Source organism: Bos javanicus, chromosome 6 (genome assembly GCF_032452875.1).
Source record: "Bos javanicus breed banteng chromosome 6, ARS-OSU_banteng_1.0, whole genome shotgun sequence".
In the NCBI taxonomy this organism is placed as follows: domain Eukaryota; kingdom Metazoa; phylum Chordata; class Mammalia; order Artiodactyla; family Bovidae; genus Bos; species Bos javanicus.
Genome location: NC_083873.1, coordinates 88,913,418 through 88,926,487, shown reverse-complemented (window position 1 = coordinate 88,926,487; position 13,070 = coordinate 88,913,418). Strand labels below are relative to the sequence as shown.

Here is a 13,070-nt window from a genome sequence, read left to right as displayed (position 1 = left end):
CAGTTTTATTTTTTCTGGGCATTAGAATGCATTGAAAATTAATAGTACACTTTATAAATCATGACGTCCCAGAAAAGGAGTCTTTCCCAGAGATTTTCCTGCTGTATAAATTGAATTCTTTGTAGTGCTCAAGGGTCTTTAAGATAGGTTTTGTATCTTATTATACTGGAATCACTTTACCTTAAAATGCTTTGAATGCAATGGGAGCTCAATGCAAGTTAGAATAAACACTTTTTTTTTTTCTTCAATAGAAAATTATTTAATTAGTATACATGTGTTCCCCATCCTGAACCCTCCTCCCTCCTCCCTCCCCACACCATCCCTCTGGGTCGTCCCAGTGCACCAGCCCCAAGCATCCAGCATCGTGCATTGAACCTGGACTGGCATCTCTTTTCATACATGACGTTTCACATGTTTCAATGCCATTCTCCCAAATCTTCCCACCCTCTCCCTCTCCCACAGAGTCCATAAGACTGTTCTATACATCAGTGTCTCTTTTGCTGTCTCGTAAACACTTTTGTATCTAAATTCACTGAAGAGCATAGTGAGGTATCTGTATAAGAATGGATTCTGTTGGTTTCTACATATTCCGTACATTTTACAGAATCTATATAATTGCGTGTTTCAGTATGTAACTAAAATATTGTGTCAAAACATGCTAAGAATCAGTACAAGAATTAATTAAAATGTATGTTGACTACTCTGGTATAGATATTGTTTTAATAATATAAAGATTGTTATAATTTAGGCTGGTGTGTCTACCCACAGAGGCCCATGGTCCTGTATTAATACTGTAAATCTGGAAACTATGATAGGCCCTTTGATGAATATAATTGATATCACTTACACAATTTATTACTTTTCAGGGGAATGACACGCTGGGGACAATTTGATGATCTTTATCGCATTAGTGACTTGGACAGGGATCAGATTCCAGTGACTGGAGGAACAGGTTCCCAGGAAGGTCAGTATCAAACTCTTACTATGAGGAGACTCTTTTAGCTAATACAATGCATGAATCCTAAATGCTTTTCTAAAATATAACATTTTATATACCATTACTTATTAAACTCTTATTTTATATTTAAAAAATATATCTTAGGAGCATACCAACTTAAGTCACTACAGTGCTCATATAATGTTTAAGAACCTTACTTTGCTATATAAAAGCATTATTTTAAAAAAATGTATTAAGTCACTTAGCTTTATTAGATAAGGGAGAATGAATGGTTTGAATAAAGTTTTTCATACATAAAATTGTTCAGTATTTCCCCCCAAGGATTAGGATCATTTATAACACTCAGTAGTTTTTTATGTTAAGACCAAGCCCTTCAGGTTGAATTCTACATCTTTTGAGAAGCTAAACATTTTAGTTAATACTTAATATGACATGGCTTCTCAGAGGCAGATATGCTGGGTTTGTTATATTTGATAGAGTTGTTTTAAGCATTTATATGGCTGAGTTGCTCTGCTGTGTACCTGAAACGATCACAACATTGTTAATCGGCTATATTCCAATATAAAATAACAAGTTTAAAAAAAGAGAGAAATCTCCTTAAACATCAAATGAGTTCATATCAAATTTGACAAACCAAGGGAAAATGCCAGCTCCTATGACTTGTGACATCAGTAATCATAACAACAATGATATAATACTATTAGTTTTCTGTCATTTACTGAGACAGGCATGATATTTTGTATTTTAAATGGATTTTCATTTTTATATGGTATATAGAGATCCAAGGAGGAGCTGATGACTGAGACTGGAGTGGGGTTCACATTTCTGGAATGGTGATATTACCAAGCTGATTTCAGACTGAACAAGGGTATCATGCTGGTATTATCTTCATGAAGCTACCAGCAACTTCCAATGTGTAACTAATTTTTTTCAAAGCATTCTCAATTCATCCCCTCTACTGTCCTTTAACAACTCATATTCTACAACAAACATGATGCTCCTACCAGGACTTCCTTAGTTTTGTCCTATGGCCTTTTGGCATCTTTTATATGAGGATCCTTATATTAATAATTAATCCATTGACAACACTCATTTCAACACAGGGGAATCCCAATATCTTGACACTAATAAAAATCTATTTGTATTTAGCACCAGTGCTAGAGAAAGATGAAACATCACTTGCTTATACTCTAACTACAATTAAATTAAGATTCCAAGGTAAAATGGAACACAAGTGTCACCAGATGTCCCTATTCTTAAACAAGATCATTGCTATTTTCTGTTTAAAAGAATTTTAGTTCATTGCTTAGCCACATAATTACTTATTAATACTAATCCATCTATGATGCAAAGAGATGAGCAGCTAAATTATATGGGTTTATAACCTTTATTCTTCCCAGACTATTTATCTTATCACAGTAGCACTCTGAAGCCTCATGCAAACGAAGAGCCTGAATCTCCATTACTCTACAGAACTATGAGTGAAGCAACCCTGGTGAGGAAAAGGATGACGCCTCTGACGATGGACAGAAAAGACAGACAGAAGCATAGGGCCTCTATTAATGGACACTTTTACAACCATGAAGTGAGTTACAATTCCATTAATGTCATTTGAAAGAATGCTGTCTATTGTGCTAACAATATCACTGAATTGAATTTACAATTCAAACTTACAATACTATCAGATATACTACTGCTATTATTACTGGGTACTCTCTGTTTATTTGGCATGAAATTGTTTTGCTGGCTTATCTCATTACTCACTAAAACATAACTATATGAAGTAGATACTATTATTTCCCCTATTTTACATATGAGTTAACTGAGGTTCACAGTTGTTGTTCAGTCACCAGTCACCAGTCCACCTCTTTGCAACCCCATGGACTGCAGTACTCCAGGTTTCCCTGTCCTTCACCATCTCCCAGAGTTTGCTCAAATTCATGTTTACTGAATCAGTGATGCCATCCAACCATCTTATCCTCTGTCATCTCCTTCTCCTCCTGCCTTCAGTCTTTCTCATCATCAGGGTCTTTTCCAATGAGTTGGCTCTTCACATCAGATGGCCAAAGTGTTGGAGCTTCAGCATCAGCCCTTCCAATGAATATTCATGGTGATTTCAGGGTTGATTGACTGCTTTGATCACCTCGGATTCACAGAAATTCACAGAGGTTACACAATTTGTCACAGGTCACACTGCTTTTAAGTACCAACTCTGAACTCAAATCCAGCTTTGTCTGATGTCAGAACCCAAGTTCTTAACCAGCATGATTGGTCAGCCCTAAGTGGCAGACCCTATGATACACACTGGAGATATACAGATGGCTCAGCTAGTGCCTATGTCAGCATGGAGCTCAGCGCTTGGGCAAAGAAACCAATACATCCATAAATGCCATTAGAATCATGTAAGTGCTACAAAAGATATTGGTTCAAAGTACATTCAAACATTAAATTTGAAATAAAAGGATCAAGTCAGCTATAGCCCTGTTTATTCTGATCAGTTAAATTTCTAATTCCAGGTCTTACACATATAATATACATATCACTTTTTACACAAGTGCAATTATAGTTTCAGAGAAGGCAATTGTACCCCACTCTAGTACTCTTGCCTGGAAAATCCCATGGACGGAGGAGCCTGGTGGGCTGCAGTCCATGAGGTCGCTAAGAGTCGGACATGACTGAGGGACTTCACTTTCACTCTTCACTTTCATGCATTGGAGAAGGAAATTGCAACCTACTCCAGTATTCTTGCCTGGAGAATCCCAGGGACAGGGGAGCCTGATGGGCTGCCGTCTATGGGGTGGCACAGAGTCGGACATGACTGAAGCGACTTAGCAGCAGTAGCAATTATAGTTTATATAATTTGTATTCTGATTTTTTCACTTAATATGTGTTGAACTTATATGTGCCTTTATGTAATATTTATAAGATATTTAACTTGGCTGAAGGTAGGAAATAGATCATTTTTTTCTAGAACTCAAATTTTTTATGTCATGTATTTTAGCACTCATTCATCCATTCATTTAATAAATACTTTAAAACCACTCTATGTGAGGCACCATTTTAAGCTCTTTCATACAAAATATTAATTCATTCATCATAAGCTTTTTCCTTAGAAGGTTTTCTACCTTTTTCCTTCTTCCTCCCTTAGAAGGCTATCCATATGTCTCTTTGGAGACTGGTGGGGAGAAATCTCCCTTGTGAATTTTTGGTTCAAATTAGAGATTTTTCTGTCTCAAGAATTTCCTCCCTGGCCAAAACATAGTTTTGACAGTCCCCTACAGATACGCAACTCCTGATAGGCCTGGTTTCTTCTCTTCAGAATTATGCTGTATGTCATCAGCACATGTAGGGTGGTTTGTGTTAAGAAAGGCTGTGAAAGCCACGTGTTTCCAAATGAGCAGCTTCCAGATTAGTTCGCAGTACTAAGAATGAAATTGGCACTAGGTTGGCAGCACAGCATCATAATTAAAATTCTTGGTCTTTGCAATTTGATGACTTGATTGCAAATTCTTGCTGAGCAAATGAAAAATCTCAATCTCTTAGCTTTCATCCTTCCTTCTTTACAAGGCTGTTCATGGGATTAAGTGGAATGAGATGAATTTAGCACTTAGCATAGTGTCTGCACAAAAGAAGAACTCAGTTTACATTAGTGTCATTGCTGTTGATTGAAAGAGATCAAGTGAAACTAAAGATATTTCATACAAATGTCATTCACTACAGTATAATAACTAGCAGAAAATGAAACCCCAAAACCCAAAGCACCCTATCAATGGGTATGCAATGATGGGCATCTAGGAATTTAAGTTGAAATAGTTGTAAGATATGTTTTTATATCATGAAAGCTCTTGATAATGCCAATATTGAATAACACACTTATTAGAGGCTTAGATTGTGATACATAGTCCCAAGGGAATACGTTCCAAGACCCCCAGTGGATGCCTCAAACCAAGGATAGTACTGAATTCCATATATACTATGTTCTTTCCTATACATACATACCTATGATAAAGGTTAACTTATAAATTAGGTAAAATAAGAGATTGTTGTTACAACAATATTTAACAATAAAGTAGAATAATTATAATAATATAGTGTAAAAATGTTATGTGGATGTGGTCTTTTCCTCCCTCTCTTTCAAAATATCTTGCAGTACTGTATTCAATTTTATAAGGGCAGGAGATGATAAAATGCCTATGATGTGATAAGATAAAGTGAGGTAAATGACATAGGCATTGTGATGCAGCATTAGGCTACTAATGACCTTCTGATAATATATCAGAAGGAGGATCCTGGACCATCAGGCTGTGATGAAGTTGATAGATGTCTGTCAGAAGCAGACATTGTCAGTGGTTGGGGATATTGGCAGGGTGGAGTAGGATGGTGCCAGATTTCATCATGCTACTCAGAATGGCTTCCCTGGTGGCTCAGATGGTAAAGAATCTGCCTGAAATGCAGGAGATCCAGGTTCAGTCACTGGGTCAGGAAGATCCCCTAGAGAAGGGAACAGCAACCTACTCCAGTATTCTTGCCTGGAGAATCCCATGGACAGAGGACCCTGGTGGGCTACAGTCCATGGAATTGCAGAGTTGGACATTACTGAGCAACTAACACTTTCAACACACTTTCTGATTGCCACACAGGGACTTCCCTGGCAGTCCAGTGCTTAAGACTTCGCCTTCCAATGCAGGGGGTGTGGGTTTGATCCCTAGTCAAGTATCTAAGATCCCACATGCCTGCGGCAAAAAAAAAAAACAAACCAGAAAACAGAAACAATATTGTAACAAAGTTAATAAAGACTTTAAAAGTGGTCCATATTACAAAAAAAAAAAAAAAAAACTTAAAAAAAAAAAAAGAACGGCACACAATTTAAAATGTGTGAATTATTTCTGGAATTTTCCATTTAATTTTTTCATCTCTCTCAGGATTTTATTTTAAAATAGGAATAAAATTATGAGTAAAAAATGTATGGTTATATGTTTCTTATAGTTTTTATGGTGCATTACTAATCCCCAAGAGAGATGTATCAGATTTATTGGATCATGGCAGCTGTTTACCAAATTTTATCTAAAGGGCCGACTATTGATTAGAGCAACTTGTGAGAAACATTGTTCTAAATGGTCAATTAGCAGCACTTTTACCCAAATCCTCAGTTGAGATTTATGCTAAATCACATGAAATTGCCAACACTGGACCATTTCTGACCAACTGAAAAGGAATGATTTCATATGGTTCAAATAAAAACAATTTAGAACAATTACTCCCAAACAGGAGGGAATTTTGAAATCTTAAATTACAGTAAAGAATAGGATGATTATCTAATGAAAATATTTCAAATATTCTCAAACGACGCTTTACCTAACTTACTCTAGAAACAATATAAAGCTGCTTAAAGGCATACATAGTACTCAACAACCAAAACAAAGAAAGTAAAAATAAGAAAGCAAAATTTTAAACTCATGATCTTGGATTTTTTGTGCAAAGGAAGACCAGATTCAAAAGACAGACTCTTGTTAGTTTGTCACATATGTCCTTAAAATTACAAAAATCTTTTTTTTTTTTCTTCTAGACGTCAATTTTCACTCCAGCCTTTGGATCAGAAACTAAGGTCAGAGTAAACAGTAATATGAGAACTGAAGAAGTAATAAAGCAAATTCTCCAAAAATTTAAGGTAATCTTTATCAGTGAACTGAACTATAAATATCTTGTGTATAATTTAATTGTAAACACATAAATGGATTTTTCTGAAAAAGACATAAAAGCATGTATATCTAAATTAAATATTCAGTTCCAAAAAATTCTTTCCTATGTATAGTTGACTCTTGAAAAACACCTGTTTGAACGCCATGGGTCTATTTAAATGTGGATTTTTTGTTAACTTTTTATTTTGTATTGGGATATAGCCAAGTAACAATGTTGTGATAGTTTCAGGTAAACAGCAAAGGGACTCAGCCATACATATTCATATACATGGATTTTTTTCTTCAATGCATATATTACTGTTTACAATACATGGTTGGTTGAATCCATGAATGCAGTCCTGACAGTACAAAAGGCCAACTCAGGGACTAGAGTATATGTGGATTTTGGTATCCACAGCAGATACCAAAAGACAACTATATAACATCTTTTAGTAACTGCATTGAGAAATTACCTTATCCCCAGGGAGCAGAGAAGATTTTATATAGGAAAGTGAAAAATTAAAGTGAAGAAACAGATACGTAATCTGGATCTGGTTGGCTTAGAAAACACTAACAAAGAATTCATGTCTGTTCATTTTTTTCCATTGACAGATTGAAAATAGTGCCCAGGATTTTGCACTTTACATTATTTTTGCAACAGGAGGTAAGAAAACTTGGTTATTCTTATGTGACTGCATGTGTTTCCTGCCCATTAATAAGGCAGAAAAGCAGTTTACCTCTTTCTGCAGAAGAAAAGGAGGGAGGGAAGAAAGAAAGAAGAGAGGTGGAGTGTTTTACATTATTCATCCTTCACAGTTTCAAAGGAAGACAACCTAAGAATAAGGGATCCTAGAAGAGCTTAACACAAAAGACTTTGCTTGTTGGCCAGGCAGTAAACTATCTGAATGGTGATCAAATAGCCCCGGTGAATAGGGGAAGATTCCCAGGAATTGCAGACATTTCAGTTGTTGATCTTTGTACTCCTTTTTTTTTTTTCACTTCCCCTTATCATTCTAGCTTTTACTAGAGTCATCATTACATACCATTACTCCCTGATCTCATTGTTACCTCTTTCTTAACATTACCTCTTTCTGACACATTGCGGGAGTGTTCCCTCTTCCTCGCTAGAGAAAAATGTGCAGAACTATGTGGTGGGGTAAAAGTTAGCATCAGGACCTTGGGAAGAGACTGTGTGTGGGGTGCTAGGAGCAAAGAGTAAAAGATGGATTAGAGAAACCCTAAGGCAATATTGAAATGAAATTTTTGAAAGCCTTAAAATAGAAAACCCAGAAATAAACCCTTGCACCTATTGTCAATTAATCTATGACAAAGGAGGCAAGACTACGCAATGTTGGAGACAGTCTCTTCAACAAATGGTGCTGGGGAAAAGGGACAGTTGAATGTGAAAAAAAGAAAGAAAGAAAAAAGTTAGATCATTCTTTAACTCCATATACAAAAATAAGCTCAAAATGGATTTAAGACCTAACTGTGAGATTGCATACTATAAAGCTCCTAGAGGAAAACATAGGCAGAACACTCTCTGACATAAATCACAGCAATATCTTTTTCAATCTATCTCCCAGAATATTGGAAATAAAAACAAAAATGAACAATGGGACCTACTTAAACTCAAAAGTTTTTTCACAGCAAAGGAAACAATAAACAAAACTATATCCCACTGATTGGGAGAAAATGTTTGCAAATGATGCGAATGATACAAGATTAGCCTCCCAAAATTGCAAACAACTCATGATGTTTAACAGCATCAAAACAAACAGCCCACTCAAAAAATGGGCAGAGGACCTAAACAGACATTCCTCCAAAGAAGACATACGGATAACCAATAGGCACATGAAAAGATGTTCAACATCGTTAATTATTAAACAAATACAAATCAAAACTACAATGAGATATCACCTCATACCAGCCAGAATGGCCATCATTAAAACTGAAAAATTTTGAAGTTAAATTATAGGAATGGCTCAGGTTGTAATTTAAGTGTCTGATCGCTTGAGCCAGAAATTGAATACATAAAATAATACATTTTGATCCAGAACAACTATAAGAAAATGGAAATTGGATATCCAAACATATATAAAATTGAAGTCCTTATAAATTGAAAGCTTAAATATAAGAAATATATATATAGAGAGAGATAGATATAGATATAGATATAGATATAAAATTTTGAAAGTTCTGAGTGTGTGTGTATATTCATTCTGGTTGTTTAGGAGAAAACTACAAGATAAAAATACTGGACTGTATAAAATGTAAAAGATACAAACAAAAGATTATGAAGACTATCAGATGAAAGATTAATACCTACAGTATCAAAAAGTTCTTGCAAAGTGATAGTGAAAAGGCAACCAGTCCAATAAAAATACAAAGAAGTATGATAAAGCAGTTCAGAGAATAACAACCTGTAAATATTTTTAGGAAAGTCTAAAACTTAAGGGAATGCAAGTATTAAAGGAAATGCAAAGGTCAAGGACGTGTATATTCAACCCACAATGCCGTGTTATCTTTTATCTGATTCCACCTACTGGCTGGCACGGATAAGAGTAAAAGAATATGTTCATGCAATTCTGGTGAAGATCTGACTCCTACTCTCTTGGAACTCATTTGAACAATATTTATTAAAAATCTACAGTATACATATTCCTTAGCCCAGCAAATCCACTGGTGAGAATCTGTTTCACATAAATCAAAGCACTATTATCTACAGATTTATATGCAAGGTTATTTATAATGATAGAAAGCTAAAGGCAAAGTTACCCATTATAGAAGAATGATTTAATACATGATTAATACGCAGCTATAATGAAATGAGTTAGATCTGTACCAGTTGAATGAGGGAATTTTACAACACATATTTATTAAAAATGAAACATGCCTATAAATGTATAGAGAATGACTTCATTTTTTTAAAAGAATTATAAATCCCTATTTAAATATGTGGTTTATATGAGTATATGATTAGGGAGAAAGGTATGGAAAGATAAATACCAAGCCATTAACATTGATTGTTTGGTTAGGGGACTGGGAAGATACAGAAAAGACAATGGGAAGAAGAAAAAGCATAAAAGAAAAAAAGCAAAAAATAAACTTTGATTTTTTTAAATGTGTACAATAAAAATAGCGAGTGTGATATGACCACTTTTATGTATTGTCTGTGTGTGTACCTAAAGAGACATATGGAGGGGTGTCCTCTCAAATGCTGCTTATCTCAGAGTTCTAGGATTCCAGGGAATTTTTACTTTCTGCCTTGTGCTTTTCCTCATAATTACAACAGTATATAAAGGTTTTTAACTTTATTGATGAATAATTAGGATAATTGACAAATATAATTGAATATATTTAAAGTGTACAACATGATTTAATATACATATACACTGTGGACTGATTGCCGTGATCAAGATAATCAACACATCTATGAGCTCACATAGTTAACTTTTTTTTTCTTGGGCTAAGAATGCTTAAGATCTACTCTCAGCAACTTTCAAGTGTACATTAGATCCTCAGAATTTGTTCTTCTAATAACTGAAAATTTGTACCCTTTGACCTACATAACCTCCTTTCCCCTCTCACAACATGCATATTATTTTAAAATCAGAAAAAAAGAAGCCTATTTTTACTATAAAACCATAGTTCTTTACATTTTACCTGTGAAAATCACATTTCTTATACATGAAATCCAGAACTGAAGGTAATCATAACTAAGACCTTTTTAGGGACTAAGAATAGAGAAAAGAATGGAGCATAGAGCACCTGTTTGGGTAGTAATGTGGAAAATAGATTAGTGTACTTTTAAAACCTTTTATCTGCTAAGCCCATGATCTATAACAGTGTTTCTCAAATTGAGGCACACTTCAGAATGACCTGGAGAGTTCATTTAAAATACAAATTCTCAAGCCCCTCCAGATCTGAGGACAGTCTGGGAATATATATTTCTAATAATTATCCCAGGTGACCATGAAGTAAGAAACATTGTTTTATATTATCAAGCATAAAACAAATTGAGGATGCAAACCCAAGTTAACATAAGATGTAAAGTTCGAAAGAGGGTTCTGCCGTATGACCCAGCAATCCCACTGCTGGGCATCCACACTGAGGAAACCAGACTTGAAAGAGACTCTTGTACCCTAGTTTTCATCACAGCACCATTTACAACAGCTAGGACATGGAAGCAACCTAGATGTTCATCAGCAGATGAATGGATAAGAAAGCTGTGGTACATATACATGATAGAATATTACTCAGCTATTAAAAAGAATGCATTTGAATCAGTTCTAATGAGGTGGATGAAACTGGAGCCTATTATACAGAGTGAAGTAAGCCAGAAAGAAAAACACCAATACAGTATGTTAGCACATATATATGGAATTTTAAAAGATGGTAATGACGACCCTATATGCAAGACAGCAAAAGAGACAAAGATATAAAGAACAGATTTTTGGACTCTATGGGAGAGGGAGAGGGTAGGATGATTTGAGAGAATAGCATTGAAACATGTATATTGCCATATGTGAAATAGATGACCAGTCCAAGTTTGATGCATGAAACAAGGCACTCAAAGCCAGTGCACTGGGACAGCCCAGAGGGATGGGATGGGGTGGGAGGTGGGAGGGGGGTTCTAGATGGGGGACACATACATGTATACCCATGGCTGACTCATGTCCATGTATGGCAAAAACCACCACAATATTGCCTTCAATTAAAAGCAATTAATTTATTTTTTAAAAAGAGGGTTCTGGTGGGTTAATGAGAGGAGCTGAATTATCAAGGTTCCCCATTGATTCAGAAATCATAGAGGAATTGAAGCAGCAAACACTGACTCTGTGGACCCGGTAATGAATCATATGACTAGTTGTGGGGAAGCTGGGCTTCTAAGTTCTGGACCCTGTCTTGCATTTTTTTCCTGGAAAAGTCCAGTCCAGGGGATGAGAACAGTTCTGACCCTTGGAACTTTTAAAAGCCCAAAGAAACACATGATACCAGAGAAGGGACTGACTGGGCTACCTTTTTCCCCTCAGTCTACTTCAACAGAGCAGGCAATTCTTTAACCGTGTAAGTCAGACTGTGTCGTACCACTTCTCAGATCCTCCAATTGTCTCCCTTCTCACAGCAAAGTCAAAATCTTTGTGCTGGTCCCATTACCTCTTCTCTTCATCATTTAATAGCCCTCTCCTCATCTCCATATCAGCCACCTTGTTCCCTAGCTGCTCTTCAACATCTTTGAAGTGAAGTGAAGTGAAATCACTCAGTCGTGTCTGACTCTTTGCGACCCCGTGGACTGTAGCCTACCAGGCTCCTCCATCCATGGGATTTTCCAGGCAAGAGTACTGGAGTGGATTGCCATTTCCTTCTCCAGACCTTCCCAACCTAGCGATCGAACCGGGTCTCCTGCATTGTAGGCAGACGCTTTACCGTCTGAGGCACAAGAGAAGCTCTTCGATATCTTTAGGCATGTACTGACTTCATGGGTGCTCAGTTTACTTACTTATTCTTTTGACACACACGTCCCCTAAATCGGAGAAGGCAATGGCACCCCACTCCAGTACTCTTGCCTGGAAAATCCCATGGACGGAGGAGCCTGGTGGGCTGCAGTCGACGGGGTAGCTAGGAGTCGGACATGGCTGAGCGACTTCACTTTCACTTTTCACTTTGATGCATTGGAGAAGGAAATGGCAACCCACTCCAGCGTTCTTTCCTGGAGAATCCCAGGGACGGGGGAGCCTCGGGGGCTGCCGTCTATGGGGTCGCACAGAGTCGTACACCACTGAAGCGACTTAGCTTCTAGCTTGTGGTGAATTATGGTGAAGATCGCTCAGTCGTGTCTGACTCTTTGCGACCCCATGGACTGTAGGCTCCTCTGTCCATGGGATTTTCCAGGCAATAGTACTGGAGTGGATTGCCATTTCCTTCTCCAGGGAACTTCCTGACCCAGGGATCGAACCTGGGTCTCCCACATTGTAGACAGACGCTTAACTGTCTGAACCACCAGGGAAGCATAGCTTCACGATTCCTCTCTCATCTCCTTCAGGTCTTTGCTCAAATATTACATCTTCGGTGAGGCCTTCCTCAGCCATTCTATCAATAATTTAAAACCTTTCACTTGCATATACATATGTACACACACGAACACTTTCTATCCCCTTCCTTGAGTAACTTTCCCCCTGAATACTTACCACTATATATGATAGGTTTTATTACTGTGTCTTCCTTATCACCATCCTCTCCATGAGTGTAAGGGCCATGAGAGAAGTGATTTTACTCTGCTCTCTTCTATAGTGTGCCCAGCACAGAGAACAAGGCCTGGTATATAGTAAGAACTCAAAAATTATTTGAGAAAGGAAGGAGGAAAGAAAATGATTGTAAGGGCACAGTGTCCTGTTCATGCTTCATTCTGATAAAGATGAAATCACAGGTGCGAA

The 13,070-nt window shown here is 36.8% G+C and overlaps 2 protein-coding genes across 6 annotated transcripts in view; one reads left to right on the top strand and one right to left on the bottom strand.

Annotated features, from left to right (window-relative positions):
- The window catches only part of RASSF6 (Ras association domain family member 6), a 74,933-nt gene that overhangs the window by 56,366 nt on the left and 5,497 nt on the right, over nucleotides 1-13,070 (top strand). For all 5 annotated transcript variants that reach the window (XM_061420449.1, XM_061420448.1, XM_061420453.1 and 2 more), the window contains 4 exons: nucleotides 867-964; nucleotides 2,359-2,543; nucleotides 6,525-6,626; nucleotides 7,249-7,300. In XM_061420449.1, the coding sequence (XP_061276433.1) occupies nucleotides 867-964; nucleotides 2,359-2,543; nucleotides 6,525-6,626; nucleotides 7,249-7,300 (437 nt within the window). The remainder of the gene's footprint in view (nucleotides 1-866; nucleotides 965-2,358; nucleotides 2,544-6,524; nucleotides 6,627-7,248; nucleotides 7,301-13,070) is intronic.
- Nucleotides 5,247-13,070, bottom strand: part of LOC133249690 (alpha-fetoprotein-like) — a 63,832-nt gene continuing 56,008 nt past the window's right edge. Inside the window, 1 exon segment of the mRNA XM_061420454.1 lies at nucleotides 5,247-5,691. The gene's annotated coding sequence lies outside the window, so the exon portion shown is untranslated.